General features: G+C 29.2%; 1 protein-coding gene across 1 annotated transcript in view; it reads right to left on the minus strand.

Annotated features, from left to right (window-relative positions):
- The window catches only part of LOC142327455 (lysine-specific histone demethylase 1A-like), a gene marked incomplete at its 5' end in the record, with an annotated part of 421,213 nt that overhangs the window by 23,937 nt on the left and 376,285 nt on the right, over positions 1 to 20,991 (minus strand). The window contains one exon of the mRNA XM_075370548.1: positions 3,264 to 3,416. Coding sequence (XP_075226663.1) covers positions 3,264 to 3,416 — 153 coding nt within the window. The remainder of the gene's footprint in view (positions 1 to 3,263; positions 3,417 to 20,991) is intronic.

Genomic DNA, 20,991 nt, shown 5'->3' on the forward strand with positions numbered 1-20,991 from the left:
CTGTTAAAATGGGAAATATTGTAAAGCTGCTGCAGTATTAATATAGAACAAAAATCCAGTATTGTACCTTAATCGTAACCTGACATCAAAAAACAAAGAAAAACACAAATTATGAGTAATAAAAAAACACAAATTAGTATCTAATCAACTTAATAAATTTATGAACAATTTAAGATCATTAGATGCAATAAGTTTTCAGTAATACTCACTAAAAATTAAACATAACATTATAAGAATGTTAATATCAAAACACACCAAATGATAAATAAAACTACAGAAGCCCAGAAACATAATCTGACATAAAGCAACAATTAATCTACCTATTAGTTTGAAGTCATAAGATTAATTAGAACTGTTATTTCTTAAATCAAATGAATTACAATGCAAGATTAAATGAAAACAATAATTTAAACCCTCCCACTCTCTCTTTTCTATTTAGTCTCCAGAACTAGCGTAAGGTACAGAGAATGATATGTTTTTTTTTTTTGTCTTCAGTCATTTGACTGGTTTGATGCAGCTCTCCAAGATTCCCTATCTAGTGCTAGTGTCGTTTCATTTCAGTATACCCTCTACATCCTACATCCCCAACAATTTGTTTTACATACAACAAACATGGCCTGCCTACACAATTTTTCCCTTCTACCTGTCCTTCCAATATTAAAGCGACTATTCCAGGATGCCTTAGTATGTGGCCCATAAGTCTGTCTCTTCTTTTAACTATATTTTTCCAAAAGCTACTTTCTTCATCTATTTGCCGCAATACCACTTCATTTTTCATTTTATCCACCCATCTGATTTTTAACATTCTCCTATAGCACCACATTTCAAAAGCTTCTAATCTTTTCTTCTCAGATACTCCGATTGTCCAAGTTTCACTTCCATATAAAGCGACACTCCAAACATACACTTTCAAAAATCTTTTCCTGACATTTAAATTCATTTTTGATGTAAACAAATTATATTTCTTACTGAAGGCTCGTTTAGCTTGTGCTATTCAGCATTTTATATTGCTCCTGCTTCATCCATCTTTAGTAATTTTACTTCCCAAATAACAAAATTCTTCTACCTCCATAATCTTTTCTCCTCCTATTTTCACATTCAGCGGTCCATCTTTGTTATTTCTACTACATTTCATTACTTTTGTTTTGTTCTTGTTTATTTTCATGCGATAGTTTTTGCGTAGGACTTCATCTATGCCGTTCATTGTTTCTTCTAAATCCTTTTTACTCTCGGGTAGAATTACTATATCATCAGCAAATCGTAGCATCTTTATCTTTTCACCTTGTACTGTTACTCCGAATCTAAATTGTTCTTTAACATCATTAACTGCTAGTTCCATGTAAAGATTAAAAAGTAACGGAGATAGGGAACATCCTTGTCGGACTCCCTTTCTTATTAGGGCTTCTTTCTTATGTTCTTCAATTGTTATTGTTGCTGTTTGGTTCCTGTACATGTTAGCAATTGTTCTTCTATCTCTGTATTTGAACCCTAATTTTTTTAAAATGCTGAACATTTTATTCCAGTCTACGTTATCGAAAGCCTTTACTAGGTCTATAAACGCCAAGTATGTTGGTTTGTTTTTCTTTAATCTTCCTTCTACTATTAATCTGAGGCCTAAAATTGCTTCCCTTGTCCCTATACTTTTCCTGAAACCAAATTGGTCTTCTCCTAACACTTCTTCCACTCTCCTCTCAATTCTTCTGTATAAAATTCTAGTTAAGATTTTTGATGCATGACTAGTTAAACTAATTGTTCTGTATTCTTCACATTTATCTGCCCCTGCTTTCTTTGGTATCATAACTATAACACTTTTTTTGAAGTCTGATGGAAATTCCCCATTTTCATAAATATTACACACCAGTTTGTATAATCTATCAATCGCTTCCTCACCTGCACTGCGCAGTAATTCTACAGGTATTCTGTCTATTCCAGGAGCCTTTCTGCCATTTAAATCTTTTAATGCTCTCTTAAATTCAGATCTCAGTATTGTTTCTCCCATTTCATCCTCCTCAACTTCCTCTTCTTCCTCTATAACACCATTTTCTAATTCATTTCCTCCGTATAACTCTTCAATATATTCCACCCATCTATCGACTTTACCTTTCGTATTATATATTGGTGTACCATCTTTGTTTAACACATTATTACATTTTAATTTATGTACCCCAAAATTTTCCTTAACTTTCCTGTATGCTCCGTCTATTTTACCAATGTTCATTTCTCTTTCCACTTCTGAACACTTTTTTTTAATCCACTCTTCTTTCACCAGTTTGCACTTCCTGTTTATAGCATTTCTTTATTGCCGATAGTTCCTTTTACTTTCTTCATCACTAGCAGAATGATATGTATGAAAATAAATGAATGCCTTGTTCAGTTTCAGGTCGACCATTCCTGAGATGTGTGGTTAATTGAAATTCAACCACCGGTATCCACGATGTAGTGTTGAAATCTGTACATACAAACAAACTGAACAATATGGGCTTAATGCCTGTGAAATAAAGCAATTTCTTGCAAACTTGTAACAGTTACGGAAAGAATTAAATATAGGCTTATACTTAAATAATTTTGTGAAAAGAGGAACAAACTGAACAAAGAAATTTTTTAAACTAAGCAATTTAAATGATACAAAAAGCACTGTATCACTTATTTATACTAAATAACCTCACTGCTGGAGAACAACTCATTAAGTATAATCAATTTAATAACATAATTGCATATTTACAAAAAATATATATAGACAAACCATTATCAAATTACAATACAGAACAGTATACGCAACACATAATGAAAGAAGACATAAACAAATATGTTTATAAACAAATACATATCACATGCAGAATCCATCTTGTGTATATTTCAAATCACAACGCGACATCTAGCGGATATACAGTGAATTATCACTTAAAGGTAGCTAGTCAGGACAAAAACCCGAGCAATTCAAATAGCGTAAACAAATCCCTACGTAAATTTGTGATAGAATTGATTTTTTAATAAAAATTCTAACAGTTCTTAAACAGAGTAAAACAGGGAAAGGCTCATTTATTCTTCAGAAAAGTAAATATGAATAAAAAATAATATATAATTCATGCCTATGAAAAACTAATAAAAAATGGCAAAATTTGTTATTAATAAAATATGTAATATTATTTGTTTATTTATCAATTTTAAAACATAACAGTAAATTAGAATTAAATTTTTCTCACAGAATTTAATAAAATATGAGTATTAATTAACAAGTAATAAATTATAAAAAATGTGACTACCTTTGTACGTGATAGGATTACTGAAATTTCTCGCGTTCGATGTTACAATTTCCACTCCCTTAGCATGATAACGAATCTGGCGAACAGCAGTATTCAACTTGATATCCAGACCTTCGGATAAAGCAACAGGGACGCAAGAATATCCATTACGTACTGGCAACAGAAAATAAAATTTTATAAAATAAATTTTATGGATAAATGCATAATGAATAAATTTTAAATTACATGTATTTATTCATACAACTAAAACTTAACGTAACATTTTTTTCTAGTAATTTCAACAATTTAATTACTCAAGTTTAATTTTTATATACATTGTTATTATTTAAATTTACCAAAAATCTTCACGGTAAAGTTAGAATAAAGCAAACATTAATTAACTGATACTTCTCAACTTTAAACCAATTGTGAAAATCAGCAGAACTAAAACAACTTAAAACTAAAACTAACTAAGAAGTTCTTATATTATTTGCATTACTTTGCATTTTCTTAGAACCACAAAATCTTCTTTTTTTTTTTTTGTTTAAGTAGAACGAGTTATAATTTCCTGTTATTTTCTTCTAATCATAACTCATCTTAATAATCTATTTAACTTACAGTTTAATTTTAAATTGTTTCCAGACACAGACTTTAAACCAACAAAGATGTAAAAATAATACCAATATAATTATTTTATTGTTTTATAAATTTTTTCTTATACAAAATCCGCCGCAATTCTTGTTTCTGAAAGGTTGATAAACAATCATATTCGTCTATCAGCTTTTATAACGTCTAGAAAATAAGTTGAAAAACCTTAACATATTTTTTTTTTAAAAACACGTTCAACACACTATAATAACTTAATGTAATATCCTAACCTACAACCTAAATAAAGTATGTTTATATAAATCAAATTACATGTATTCTAGCGGCCCAAACACATATTTGTATAACTAAATTTGGTACTTACGTATTAACGCCACCGCAGCTACAGCTTTATTTAAAAACAAAGTAGTCAATCGGATTTCGGTGGAAAATGGGCCGATATAAAGTTTAACATAGATTCAAAACAGTCTCATTATTAATTTTAATTAATGGTTATTTATACTTATTTATTTTAAAAATATAATTTAAACAAACTTAACCTACGCTCGCTTCGCTCGCTAACCTTGACTAATTAACAGGAGTGTTTTGATTATTTAAATAATTGCAATAATTACTGAATTTATTAAATAAATACTCAAAAAATTACGGTGTAAATTAAGGTTAGCGAGCGAAGCGAGCGTAGGTTAAGTTTGGTTAAATATAATAATGGTTATTAATAATATAGTAATGGTTATTTATAATATAAATAACCATTTATTAAAATTAATAAAGAGACTGTTCATTTTCCACCGAAATCCGACTGACTACTTTGTTTTCAAGTAAAGCTGTAGCTGCGGTGGCGTTAATACGTAAGTACCCTAAATTTGATTGAATAAATCATTTTAATATCGATTACGTCATAAAAATTCAAATAAAAATAAATTTAAATGATCTCAGCCCATATTTCTATCGCATTCGTTACTGTTTTACTGATGCACAAACTTTGTACACAAAACGGAATCCGGATCGACAAAATGTTTACTACAATTTGTCGAACACAAACTGTGTGGGGTATTTAAATTTCATGTTTTCTTCCCGAGCAACATTAACTCCTAAATTTTTAGAGCCATCAAAAACTTTAAGAGATACCAAATTCATGTATGCAAAGTATTACCCAACTGAAGTACTGTGAAAATCCGTATCAAATTTTTAATTCATAATTTTATGGACGTCGTACTCGTTTTTCCAAAAGTTATAAAAACAGGTACCAATCTTTTCTAAAGATATATTTCAATTTTATACCTACTAACCATTTCCTAATTAAATTTCAATTCTTTTTATTCAATCTATCTAAAGGTAATAACATTTCATGATCCGCTTTGCAACACTGAACGCGTAGTAAAAAAAAAAAAAAAAAAAAAAAAAAAATGCGTTATCGTGTGAAACTATACAGCCGTATTTTGTTCGTAATCTCACACATCAACATAATAAAAATCCCTTTCGGCACGCCGAAAGGCGGAGGTAGATTTCACCGGTGCTAAGTAGGGATAAAAAATATTTCCATCTTAATGTTAGAGAAAAAATCTTAATTTACTCATACGACAATGGTTACATATGAAAAAAATTTTCACATGTTTAGTATACAAGTCAACCCTTAACCAAACCCTTAAAGCCCTTAACCAAAGAATAGTAAGAACTTTAAACGAATTCTATATTTTACTTAATAAGAAAATTATAGCGATTATTTGTTTTGGTCATCCCTTGCCCTAAGGGTTGATCATATGAAAAATTGTTTCAGACAAAAGTTTTAGGTAATTTTTAGAGAACTAACGACCACTTTTAACCGATTCTATACTGTGCCTACTAAGGGAGGTATGATTTTTTTTGTCTTCAATACCCCATTTTTTCCACCTCTGGGCCAATATCAAAAAAATTTAGTTACGTAAGTTTTAGGCCCTTATCTAAAAAAATAGTAGAAACTTTAAACGAATTCGATAATTTACTTAATAAGAAAGTTATAGCAATATTTTGTTTTTTTTTCGAATAAGCCCCACATGGTCCCATTTTGCCCTTTAACAAACGCGATCGAGATTTTGGAACGAGTTATTTCTAAGGAACAATTTGGAAGTGATTAGCCTAAAATTATGGCAGTTATCGTAACATATTTTATAAACCTTTGAGCTGACAGTGGTTTTGGGGTGTGAGGGATGTGAAACTCGAAGATATGTCGAAATTTTCCGGAAGCCGAATCATGGTACCCATTACAATATATAGCTTTCCTGAGAAATCTACTTAATAAAAAGCACGTCTGATAATTACGAAATCCGAAATAATATCAATAAATTACCGCTCTTTTAATCTTTGAAAAATAAAGTTCTACATCAAAAAATAAGAGATATCTTCAAAACCAATTTGAACTTTTTTTTTATGAAATACCAAGAACTTGTACAAAGGCGTTTAATAATCATGATATTTTAATCCAGTTTTTTATAAATAACCATTACCTTAATTAAACTTAAAGATATTAACTAATAATTTTTTCTTATATTCAGAGTGTGCTAATAATCGGTAAAAGATTTTTTTATTTTTATTTAAAACATTTCAATTTTAAAAAAGATACCGAGATCATATAAACAAATACCTTACGAGGAATTAGGAAAAACAAAATAAATAATAATAATAATGACGATACGTATATATAACATAAAAAAATAGTACTTGAAATAAAAAGAACAAGATTTGTTTAATACTATTCGTTAGATTATAAAAACCAGAATACAGTCCAATCTACTAAAAACGTTAAAACGACTGATTCCATTAACACCAAGTGTTATCTTGGTGTTAAGAGTGAAAAAGTGTTATCTGAAAAAGTAAAGAGTGTTATCTTGGTGAAAAGTCCAAAAATCATACAATTTACTTTCTCCAAATATTATTACTTTTACTGTTTGAACTTCCTTCTGCAGTTCATGAATGAGTAGGATATTGTCACTTTCACAACTGTTTACTTATACCTCACCGAACAACGTTTTGCATTTACCCATAATGGATTGCTCGTAATGTACCCTTCACTCATTACCACACGCTTATTGATATCGCCATCACCGCAACCACGTCGAACTCAGACTTGCAAAACTATTCTGTTATCGCTTGTTATCACGACTACGTCGAACGCGACCTGCAGAACTACTCACTCCCTCCGCTGGTCACTGGCAGTATTCATATCGCCTGCAGAACCAGTACCCGCCTAATCCCTTTATTGTTGAAGAGTAATAAATTTCACCCTTACGTTTTTCTATATCGATCCGGTAACCCTTCTTGTCGAACAACAGCTTGTTTTTTTTTCGAAAAAGCCCCCCCCATGGTCCGATTTTGACCTTTAACGAACACGATTGTCTGTATTACAAAGAACAAATTTTTAAACTGACCTGTTACTCTGAGAAAAGAATCACTTTTATTTCCTTCTGGATTCTTCTTTTCCCATTATTATTTTCTCTTTCTTTCATTTTAATTGGAAGAAATCTGTTACAATGGTCCGTTATACTGATCCTGTTACAATGTATATATATAAATAATAATAAATTTCATCGATATAATTCATTATTATATCAACCTGATAAAATGTTTATTGTAATGTAAAATTAACGCCTATATTTTTCATCTTTTATTTTCTTTTACACTTCGAAAGCAGATTACAAATATAAAATTCCTGGCCCCATCATGAAAAAAAACTATAGTCGCATAAATTTATAGATCGGTTTATTTAATACACAAATAATTTTATGTTAATTAGTTGTAATATTTTTTTTTACAAGCAAACTTTTGTTCTTTAGTTAAATTAAAATTTTAATTTATTTAGATTTCCTTCTAAAAACTTTAAATTAACACAAAGAAAATTCGACAACATAATTTCTAACTTAACAAGTTTTTTATTTTACATATCTCTTTAATTAAATTCGTGCTGTCACAAGAAGGGTTGACGTAAAATATTTATTCTACCGTCATCGTTTGCGCTACTCATAAAAAATTGGGATGTAACGTATTGAAGTAACAAAGAATTAGCATTATTTTAAACTTACAACATCACTTCAAATAAATTATAAATTTATCCACTAACTCCTAGTAAATTATAAAATACACAACAAGTAAGTATATATATTACTTCATTAAATTCATGAAGTGAAGATAGTGCATACTGTACATTTTATTTATTTAGGCTTTTTTTTTAGAAAAAAAGGTCCCCCGGGGTGAATTTAATTTCTTCTTTAACAAGTGATTTGTAGAGAGAATAAATTTAAATGCTGTACAACAGGCATACATATCGCAGTAGACACATAGAACACCCGATATGAGCTAAGAGCTGAAGGGAGGTGATATTTTCCCGAATGAAGTCACAAATTCCCTTTTAGCTTTTCACTTCTTTTTACCCATTTTTTTAAACTTTTTTTTTATTTACATAACTCGATAAAGTATATACAACCATTACCAACATTATAAATAAAATTTACGATAACTTTTTTTTTAGCTTTGCAAGTAACAGACTATTAAATCCATGATGAAAGTTGCAGGTAAGTACGTTGAACGTTAAAAATTATACATCAACAAATACGGTAATAAAAACAAATTATACAATATATCTTTTCCACACTTACTGTACAAAGAATTTAACTTAAAAATAGACCGCTATTTCACCCGTAAATACTTGATTCCAGTTTTTATTTATGTTCGTTCTATTGGTGTGAGATGACACTATTGTGTGAAGAGGTTGGCTTCTGAAATTACGATGGGCTAACCGGATCTTACCCAAAACTATGAGCTTGAATAACAAAGATTTATTATTACAAAAAGGTAATGTAACTGCTCAACAGAACTGTATATTATTTGTGGATAATTATTTTTCAAAGAAATTCTTATATTCATTTTCAAGAGAATCTTTTGGAAAAGTAGCATCAGTGATAAGGATATTTGTTAACCTTATTAACAATCTCCTGAAGCACGATCGATCTTGGTTAAGAAATTTTCTAATAAAAAATATAAAAAAAAATATTAAATTTTTTAACAGATATGCATGACAATCGATAACAAAATCTTTAAGGAAATTAAGTCAAAAAAAGATTATGTACAACCAGACCGTGCTGTAGTAAAGTTAGAATAATAAAATTCTACCATACCAAATGCAAGTTTTCCATACACTAACTCTTGAGTTGTTGAAGAACTTTTGAGTAGTAGTTGAATTTATACTAAAGAGGTAGACCGATCATAAATAATTTAAGAACTTCATTTAAAGTAATACTGGTATTTTTAAATCTAGTAATTTTCACGGACGAATTGTGTTTCCATCTTAAAAACTATGTCGTAAAGGTATATGAATAATCAAAACTCCCATCCCTGGAATACTTGAAACCCGAATAATTTTTATTGAATCTCCTGTATATCCACAAAATCTGATTACGGTTTACAATTTCAAGACAACAAATAATAAGTAGCCTATTTTTTAAATACCTTTGAATGTTGAAATCTCAGCATTAGTAACGATAGTGAAAATCAATGTTCAAAAACTGACGCAACCTTATAGAAGAACGTTTCCTTCTTTTGTTGCAAGTTTAATTGAGAAAAAATGGGTTACACAATGCAGCAAAGAATACTCATTGTCTTCCAACACATTAGATGTACGAATTATGACCAACCCCCAGAATGTCTTCACAAAAAAAGTATAGTGTGGATGCAACAAACAATTCTTTTATCAAGTGGCTGTACAACAAGTTCCAAGAGACAGAGAATGCGACAGATGGAGCCGAAAGTGGTCGACCAAAAGTGCTAACACCAGAAAAGTTGATGGATGTGCAACGGCATATTCTGTTAGTCCCAAGACATCTGTGCGACGCCTATCTACCCAGTCTTCTACCCAGTTGGTAGTAATTACACGGCATTGCACAAGTATTTAAAGATGCATCCATACAGAATTCGTGTTCACGAGTCGTTACCTGCAGACAATGGACGATGGCTTTCTGTCAGTGGTTCAAGTCATCTGTAACGCCAGATGGGGAAGAACTCGATAATTGGTTTTGGTCTGACGAGGCATGGTTCCACCTTTATGGATACGTAAATGCACAGAATTCATGCATTCGGTGTACGGAAAGATCAACTGCCGAGTCTCTTTTGCACGGACAAAAGTGGGTGTTTAATGTCACGTTGGCGAATCTTCATGATATTCTTTCATGACAGAGTGAACAGTGAGCGCTACATACAGATGGTGCAACAATTTGTAAACATTATACCTTCTTTCTTTTTTCCGTTATCCTCCGGGAATTACCGTTCAGGTATTACTTCAGAGGATGATATGTATGAGTGTAAATGAAGTGTAGTCTTGTACAGTCTCAGTTCGACCATTCCTGAGATGTATGGTTAATTGAAACCCAAACACCAAAGAACACCGGTATCCACGACCTAGTATTCAATTCCATAAACATTACACCTGCAGACCGGCTAGATTACTCGTGGTTTCAGCAGGAAAATGCTACGGCTCATGCAGCCAACAGCACTATGACTTTTTTGGATCAGTGTTTTCATGGCCAAGTGATTTCAAAAGGGTTGTGGCCCCCTCGGTCTCCTGATTTATCCCCTCCTGACTTTTTCTTCTGGAGGTACCTTAAGGACGCTGCTTACAAAACTCAATCTCACACCGTTCCCGAATTGCAGAACGAAATTGAACGATATGTCGCTGCAATTCCTCAACAAACGTTACAACACGTGTTTAAGAGTATGCAACGTCGTATTCAATTATGTGATTTGCATAACGGAGACCACGTTCAACAACTATTGTAACTTACTTATTTTCCCATACGATAGCATCACTTTTTCAATACCTGTATGTCATATTGCTGCTGAATAAAACGGATAAACTAAAACGGATAAGCTGCGTAAAGTTCTGATAGAAAGATCATTTCAACAGAACTGTAGCCACCAAAATACTGTCACGATTTGTTTTTTAAAGCTAACAGTCCGACACTGTTAAGGCAATATGAACAATTTACCTATTCTGAAGCAGCTGATGATAAACGATGAATCCAAGTAAAATTTCGAGAAAGAGCTGACTACCATTGTTAACAAGGTAAAAGCTGTTTATTAAAATGGCTGGATATCATTTCCAATACTTTGAGAAATGACCTTCGACAATATCAATAATATTATGATGACGAGACATCACACGCAACATTTCAAGGAAATCATACAAATAAAGTAAAATCAATAATAAAAATAGGAATAATTATATTCATTGTCTCAGAAATAATATTCTTTATATCATTTTTCTGAATATTCTTTCACTCAAGACTAGCACCATCAATTGAAATCGGAATAAATTGACCACCAAAATCTATTAAACCATTCAACCCATTAGAAGTTCCCCTATTAAACACAATTATCTTAATCTCATCAGGAATCACAGTAACATGAGCACATCATAGAATCCTATTAAATAAATTATCAATATCAAATAAATTATTAATACTAACCATCATTTTAGGATTATACTTTATATTTCTACAAAAATGAGAATATCAACAAACATCCTTCACAATAGCAGACTCAATTTATGGATCATCATTCTTTCTAACTACAGGATTCCACGGCATTCACGTAATCGTGGGAACAACCTTCATTATAATCTCAATGGTACGATGCATAAAGATACATTTTTCAGCCAGACATCACCTAGCTTTAGAAGCAGCAATCTGATACTGACATTTTGTAGATGTAATTTGATTATTCCTATATCTTTCAATTTACTGATGAGGAAAATAACAATAATCTTTTTAGTACAACAAGTATAATTAGCCTCCAACTAATAGATTAAATAAAATTAAAAAGATAATCAAAATTACAATAACAATAATTTCATTAAGATCAATCATTATTATAATAATAATATTCACAATATTAATCTTTAAAAAAAATAAAATAAGACGAGAAAAAACTCACCATTCGAATGTGGATTTTCAAAAATATCATCAACACGAAAATCGTTTTCTACTCACTTCTTTCTAATTGCAACAATCTTCTTAATCTTCGACATTGAAATTTCAATAATCATACCAATATTGGGTTGAGATGGTTTGGGACTTGTATCTTATTGTTTAGTTATTTATTATCAAAATAGAGTTTCTTTATATTCTGGTCTTATTACTTTATTAATGAATCGTATTGGAGATGTATTTTTGATTTTGTGCTTGGGTTTATTTATAAATTTTGGTTCTTTTCATTATATTTTTTATATTAATTTTTTTAATAATGATTTTATTATTTTGGTTTATTTAGTTTTATTTGCTTCTTTTACTAAAAGTGCTCAGTTTCCATTTTGTCTTTGGTTATCTTCAGCTATAGCAGCTCCTACTCCTGTTTCTTCTTTGGTTCATTCTTCTACTTTGGTAACTTCTGGTGTTTATTTAATTATTCGGTTTAATTATTTTATTTTATTTTGTGATACTTATTTTTTAATAATTATTTCTTTGGTTACAATAGTTTTATCTGGATTGTATGTACATTTAAATAAATTATTCAGGTTAATGAAAGAGCCTTTTCAAGTAAATTTAGATCTCTTAACAGTATAATTATCCAAAATGTAATCATAAATTACAACAAAAAAAAATCTTTTTTAGAAAAGAAAACATTATTTAAAAACAATTTATTTTAATTTAGCTTCTGGTAAAATTGAATAAAGTAGACAAGAAATATCAGACAAAGAAAAGTTAAATTATGTTCATTTCAAATACCGAGCAGTTAAAGAAAGTAATTACTTTTTAGAATACAAAATAATTACTATCCTAATATCGTATTTTCAAAAAAAAATACAAGTGATTCGAACTAAGGTAATTCAAAAATGTTAAAACTTACAAACATTAACACATATTTTTTCACTAATTTTTATTATCTTCTATGGTGATAAAAATCAATATAGAAAACTTAACATGATTATAATAAAAGAATTCAAAAACGTAATTATTATTTTTTTCCCGTAATTTGTCATCAAATTAAATCTTAAAAGATATGTAGACGTAATTTAAAAAATAAAAATAATTGCATAATTAAAAAGAAGGAATTGGCCGGATTTTTGCAGCTGGATGACCTTCCTGATTTCAAACTACTTTAAGAAATCTGGTAAGAAAATTTGTCTCGTAAGATAAATATTAAGTCTAACTTGGAATTCAATCCCATACCTTTTTGAATGAACAGATGGGTATTTCATTAACAATAATGAAATAGCCAAGTTCCGGATTTTGATGAATGAATTACTTTATACGTAAAATAGTAGGGTGATTTAACTAGTAAGGGTGCAGTATAATATGGTCGTCCATTCTACACGTTAAAATGAATCACAGACTGAAATGAGAAAGAAAAAGGTTAGCTGACCTGGTACGTTGAATAAACCGCGTATAAATAAACGAATTATGTTATATATAATGTATATTATTATTTTAACGTATTTTCAAACGAATATGTAGTAAAAAAGTGGATTTTAAAAGAAATCCTTTCGTCAGTAAAGAAAACCAAATTCGTATTTCTTCTTAACAACGATAAGTTGTTTTTGAAAGAATAATTAACTCATCAAGCCTGATTATTTTATTTTTTTTTAGAAAATTATTATTGTTAATTAATTAAAAATATTTTCGATAACTTTTATTTGTTTTAATATAATACAATTAAAACTGATCCAAAGTAGAATATATCCTTAAAAAAAGCGAATGTATTGTAGAAAAATCGTACGTAAAAACTGTAAAATAATATATAAATAAAATTCTAAGAAAGCTCAACACAGTTCATATCATCTTTAAATAGAAATATACAATCTACGTTTACGTCATAACAATTTATGAGTAACAAAAAGAATTTAATTAAATATTTATAAGCAGACTAATATATTTTAAATAAATTTCCTTTAACCTCAAAAACCTTTTAAAGAATTTTCCAAATCTGATTCCGAACACATCCTAGGCATTTTTTCACTTGTCACTTAATATTTCCTTCAGTTATATCATTAAAATAAGTTTGCTAACGCATGAATAAGATCGTAAAATTTTGTAAAAAACTAAACTTAAAAAATTGTAAATAAATAAAATTAAAAATGTATCTACTAAAAAAATACTGATCAGTATTAAACGTAATAAAACTTGAAGAAAAACATGTTGAGTAAGATAAGACACACATTAATTCGTACGTAAAAAGTTCTATGCATAAAATCGAAAAACATACACTGTAAATTAAAATATGGCTAACACAAATGTTTACCTGTAAAATGAGATTCTTCCTCATCATCCATAAAGATAACACTGTATAAATTAAACAAAGGACTGACAAAAATAACAATAACAAATTAAACGAGAACAACAATAATAAATACGACAAATAAAATATCACACAGACAAATGTGTTTTTAAGTTTAACAGAAACATTTAAGAAACGTAACGACACATTGCATGAAACTTCTCCCTTATTCTACTTAATTTGCATACTGGGCCCGTACAATGAGAGGGTCTCTTACGTACGTAAATGCACACACATCCCTCAAAACGTATGGTATATTATATACTAGAACACACACGTTGTTAAGCCAGTCTTGTCTGTATTATACATATCGCAATCACTTCATTCGGGCTTGCATTAGGCTTATTAAACCGTTTAATTCTAAGCTATTTAAAATATCTATCAGTAAAAATACAACAAAAATCTGTTACAATATTTACGAAAAATTGTTATCTTTTCTGTGACAATAATTTACTGGTAAAACACATAATTTCTATTACGTTTTAAATTATAATATATATGAAATATTTAAATTACAAATTGAACAAGTAAAAATCAATATATATTCAGACATCTTTAATAAAATTTAAATATGAAATTAAATAATTATATACCATCATCAAAATGTATTATTTCATTTATTGTTTTGATGAATTTAACTTTTTTAATAAAAAATATTTCCAACAATTCATTTCTTTCCCTAATTTAAATCTATATATATATAAAAATGAATGTTTGTCTGTCTGTATGTCTCTTATGCCTTCCTAAACTGTTCTTCGATAGCGATGAAACTTTGGGGAATGGTTGGATGCATGCCAGGGAAGGTTTCTGAGTTAGTAAAATATGGGGTTTTCCGAAATTTCCCGAACGTTCCCGAATAAATCCTAAAATAAACTAAAAATGGTGTAAGTTAGGAGTATGGAGCCTTCATATCTCGGGGACCAATAGAGATATAGTAGTGCAATTTGGTGTATAGGTATCCCGTTAGAAATTAAGAAACACGTGTTTCGGGGTTTTCCGAACTTTTCCGAATAACTCCTACAATTTACTTACTATGGTTAGATGATGATAAAATGAAATATTTTTAAAAATAATATTGTACTTTAAAAAACTGGAGTTCATATATAGGAGACAGACTTAGAATTGTAAGAAAAAGGTGATTTGATATTTTAAAAAATGATAGCGTTATCACTTTTAAAAATTTCAATCTGTTATTTTGAAAATTAAAATATAAAACTTTCGATAGTTGTGAACATTGCGTTCCGACATTTTAATTTTCAACCAATTTCAACGCCATTTCTGTGCAGGTATGCCTCCCAAAAAACGAGCGATCGGTCGTTCTACGTCTCAAGCACGAAAGAAAATGGCAACACGAGCATCAGAAACAAACGAGCAACGAGAAGCGAGATTGGAATCCAATCTTATATATATATATATATACAAAAATGAATTTTTGTTTGTTTGTCCCGTATTATACCATAATATACCATTCACCCGATTGCAGTAAAACTTACCTGAGTTGTTGTGCGCACACTTGGGAAGGTTTCGGAATCAGTTTGTACCTGCTGGGTAGCGCTGTGGTCGAGATATTTCAAAAAATTGTATTTATGGTCCGATTTGGTTCATATTCAGAATATGTATTAGTCACATGAAAATAAATATTTTTGAAAAAATGGACGCTAGGTAGCACTGGGGTCGAGATATTTTGAAAAATTTTATTTATTGTCTGATTTCACTCATATTCAGAATATATATTAGTTACATGAAAAGAAATATTTTTTGCAAAACTGGACCTGCGAGGTGGCGCTGGTGTCAAGATATTTCGAAAAATTGTATTAATAGTCCAAATTGGTTCATATTCAGAATATAAATTAGTTACATGAAAAGAAATATTTTTGCGAAAAGGGTAAGAGGAAAAGAGGTGAAGATTTGAAGAGGGAAATGGGAAAGAAGGAAAAAAACGGTTACATTTTGTGATGTTCCAAAATGTTCAGTTATTTAATATTTTATCAAACTTTCAATTGTGTTCATTTAATCTATATATATACTCAAATCTAGCAATAGCGAAGCATTGCCGGGTGCGCTAGTATTTTAATAAATTTATGAATTTTAAATTATTAAATCTTAAAAGTTTTAAACTGTATAATTATTGCACAGCTATCATTTACGAGAAAGCAAAATAAATTAAAACTATAAGACATATAGAATAGGTTAAGAATTCAATATAAAGATATATCCAAAAATTTTTTGAGACAGATTGGATAGATGAACCAAGCAAAATATGACAATCGAAATGCCATTACATTTCAATTACCACATATTTAAAGAAACATAAATACTAGTACCATTATGCCAACAGTCTGAAATTCTGTGTTCAAAATATTAACTAGGAATATTTATTCATAGATGAATAGAACATGACGTGAAAGGCTCACTAAAAATAGACAAGTTCAAATTCAAAAATAATACGGTATTTTATCGTAAATAGTTTCGTATAATTTTTAGTTTTTAAACCTGAAAAATGGTTAACAGTATAAACTTATTATGCAATTCATAATAACTAAGATCTTCCTTGAGAGAGACGAACTCATTCTCAGTTTTTTAAGCATTAAGATGTATTTATCATTTGTTAAAAAAAAAAAAAAACAGGAAGTCGTAATTCGTATAGAAATCCAAAGAAAACAATTTTAGTAGGAGAGAACCATACAATAATGGATAAAAAATGTTAAGTAAAGCTAACTTCATGTCTTACACCCAATAAATTATAGTTACACGGTTAGGTTTAGCTGAATGCAAAGAGATGATAAGTCATACTTTTATTTTAGATAAAATTAAAATTGATTAAACGATAAATATGAAAATAAATGAGTAGAAAGGTACTGAAATTTGAAATAATAAAAGCAATGGTGAGATATTAACATGAGAGGTATATTATTTTATATATAAGAAGTCGACGAACTGTTACATTTAGGCACTAAAATTACAAAACAACGACAACGGTAAGGGAAATATGAATAGTAGATTAGCTCGAGGAAGGGAGCAGAAAATAAACTAAAAGATTAAATTAGAAATTACAAAGAACTTTTTTTTTAATATTTATATGAAATTTCATGTTTTATGAGCAGTAAAATAAAAACTAGAAAGACTGAGTAAATCTTTTTAATTTAAAGGACTGGAAAAGTATACGAATGAACGAAAAATAATATTTACAGTTAAAAATTCAGATTAATAATATGAATTAAAAATTTCTTAAATTAAAAATATTCCCAATCTTGTGGCCGAGTGGTAGCGTCTCGGCCTTTCATCCGGAGGTCACGGATTTGAATCCTGGTTAGGCATAGAATTTTTCATACACTACAAATTTTTATTTTCATATCCCCACGTACAAGCTTCTAAGGTGAAGTAATTCATCAATAAAAAAAAGTATCGGTTTAGGAAGTGAAATAATGGTGGGGGTCTAACTACCGTACTAGTCTTCTGCACACATCGTATTGGTCTGATATCATTGTCATATTGCAGTAGTTAGAATGTGAACAAATTACTTAACGTACTTTAATTAATTATTATCTGAAATAATATAGATCACACACACAGACATTGAGCCAGTCTGTTTACGATATAAAATTATTTATTCTATACCAGTGTTGAAATGAATGTTGAGTACCATTCTAAAATAGTTTATTACATCTTTATATGGTTTTCACTATTAGTTACAATATTTTTTTGTGTTATAATATACACTTACAGCACCGCCTTCATTTTTATTTCCAGTTTCGCGATTGATAAATGTTTTAAATGAAGAAGGCAAAATTTTTAATGCTAATCATGGAACCGGAATTAGTTCTGTTTGGTACAGATTTTTTCTAAACTGAGGATCCATTTTGGATAGATTTGACTCATTATATATTATATACACTCAGTATAATTTTATTTTTTATTTTTTGTAATTGGAAAGGGGGGTTCTAAGTTTCCTGAGTATGCATGGGAAGGCCTGAACAATTTGAAGTCTTTAAATTTTTTATTTATTACTGCCCTCTCACCTTGAAACAGAAAACCTTTTAAAATAATACGGTTTGAATTCTTTTATATTCAATTTTTGTTAATTGAGGTTACTTTAAACTACAGTCATTGGGAGGCATGAGGAGAAATAAGATTGGTGACGATAATTAAATTTTTATGTAACTTATTTGAGTTGAATTTAAGTAACCTTTCTTCGAATCCTTAATTTTCCGACAATTCATAAGTGTGTACACTTACGAATTATATTCTTAGAGGATTTGTTTGGTATATATTTTTTTCTAAAGAGGTGAGTAAGATTTTTTGTAGTTAGTTCGTCTCATGTTTTCTAAGTAGATATAGACAAATGTTTAAAGAAAGAGTTAAAATAGATTTCATTACGTATAAACACGGGTTTATTTGAGAATAGGTTTTTTTTTACAGTCTTTGTAACGAAAAACGCTCTTTGTAATTCGTTTGTTCCTTTGAAGAGTCCTTCTTTTGAAAGCTAGTTATTCAAACCTACTCTGTAACATCTTAAGAAAACACGCCTTTCAATTTAAAAAGGCCTGTTTTTTTTAATGTGTAATAGCCTTTAGGCTTATAGAAAAAAAACTTATTTTGAAAAGTTATTTGTGTTGTATACTTTTGAACATTTTGCTTGTTATTTAAATTATTAAATAAACTTATTTAACTACATATAACTACACTTGTCTAATATTTACTATATTTCAATATTTTCCTTAATGTGTTGATGATCACCATTGTAGAGTATTAGCGAATCAGCATTTTATTCGGAAGATACCGGAGTTGAATCCCGGTTAGGTTTGGCATTTTCAAGTCGTTTCGAAATTCACATTTTATTTTCAGGCACAAAAATTCAAGCTAATCTATTTTAGAATAGTTTTTATTACGATGAGGAATTATCAACAACAGATAAAAAAATTAGTAATATTTTTAAATAATGAATGAAATCTATCCCAAATGGATCCTCAATTCAGCAGAAATCTGTACCAAACAGAACTTATTCCGGTTCCATGATTCGATCATTAAAAATTTTGCCATCTTCATTTAAGAAATTTATCAAACACGAAACTGAAAATAAAAATGAAGTGCTGTAACGGAAAATTATAACACAAGAAACATTTGTAACTGATAATGAAGTACATATCAAGATATAATTAACTATTAGAACGGTAATCAACATTCATTTCAACACAATGTTGCCAGCTGGTATAGAATAAAATAATTTTGTATCGTAAATAGACTGGCTGTGTGTCTGTGTGATCTATTTTATTTCAAATAATAATAATTAATTAAAGTACGTTAAGTTATTTGTACTCATACTACTAACTACTACAATATGTAAATAATATCAGACCATTCTTTATTCGATGTATGCAGAAGACTAGTACGGTAAATTAGACACCTCACCGTTATTTCCTTGCTGAACCCATACTTTTTTTTGATTGATGAATTAATTCACCTTAGAATCTTGTACGTAGGGAAATGAAAATAAAAATTTGTAGCGTATGAAAAATTCCATCCCTGACCAGGATTTAAAGCCGGGACCTCCAGTTGAAAGGCCGAGACGCTACCACTCGACCACGAAAATTGGCAATATTTTTAATTTAAAAAACTTTTAATTCAATATTATTTATCTTAATTTTTAACCGTAACTATTATTTTTAGTTCATTCGTACACTTTTCCAATCCTTTAAATTAAAAATATTTAGATTAATTTTATTTAAGATGGCCTGTTGTATAAATATTATATAAAAAATTATAAATCCGCTAACCAACAATATTTGTATAAATTCACATCCTAGCACTTTCTGAAATCTATTTCCATCTTCAGGGACGTATAGTAACTAATTATGCATATAATAATAATAATATTTCACGTATTAAATGTGATAAATAAATAAATATTTGTATAAATATAACCCCTGATCGTCAATTATTAAAATCAAGTCATACGTATCGCGTCTTGTTAGTTTGGTAGTCACAATTGTTATATTTATTACAAGGAAATCAGTTTGGCTAACATAAGAATTAATAATTATCGTTTAAAACTTGCCTGAATAAGATATTATTTTCAAACTTGGTTTGCTCTTTACCTAAGTACTACTTTAGATAATAACACTGAATTTACCTTAAGTCGAGAAAACAATAGTATAAATTTTTCGGATATAAAAGTTACAATAATAATAAATTTGATATTGGTATATATAGGAAACGTATTAAACAAGATATGTATTAAACAAGATAATTCATCATGACTCTTTTCAGCCTTGGTATAAAATAGCAACATTTAATACATTAATCTATAGAGCAATAAAATATCTAAAATATAATATATATTTTACAATAAATTAAATAATATTAAATATATTGCTACAACTAATGGATATAATGAAAATTTAATAAATGAATTATATAATAAAATAAAAAATAAAATATACATGAAATATAAAATAAAGTTAACAAATAATAACAGAAACAAATATATTAAAATTGAATATAAATTATAGAATTTTCAATAAAATTTTTAAATCATTCGGAATAAAAAATGCTTACGTAACTATTTTTTTTTTTCTCTTCAGTCATTTGACTGGTTTGATGCAGCTCTCCAGGATTCCCTATCTAGTGCTAGTCGTTTCATTTCAGTATACCCTCTACATCCTACATCCCTAACAATTTGTTTTACATATTCCAAACGTGGCCTGCCTACACAATTTTTCCCTTCTACCTGTCCTTCCAATATTAAAGCGACTATTCCAGGATGCCTTAATATGTGGCAAAATAAGTCTGTCTCTTCTTTTAACTATATTTTTCCAAATGCTTCTTTCTTCATCTATTTGCCGCAATA

The sequence above is a fragment of the Lycorma delicatula genome, chromosome 7, assembly GCF_047948215.1.
Source record: "Lycorma delicatula isolate Av1 chromosome 7, ASM4794821v1, whole genome shotgun sequence".
Lineage (NCBI taxonomy): Eukaryota > Metazoa > Arthropoda > Insecta > Hemiptera > Fulgoridae > Lycorma > Lycorma delicatula.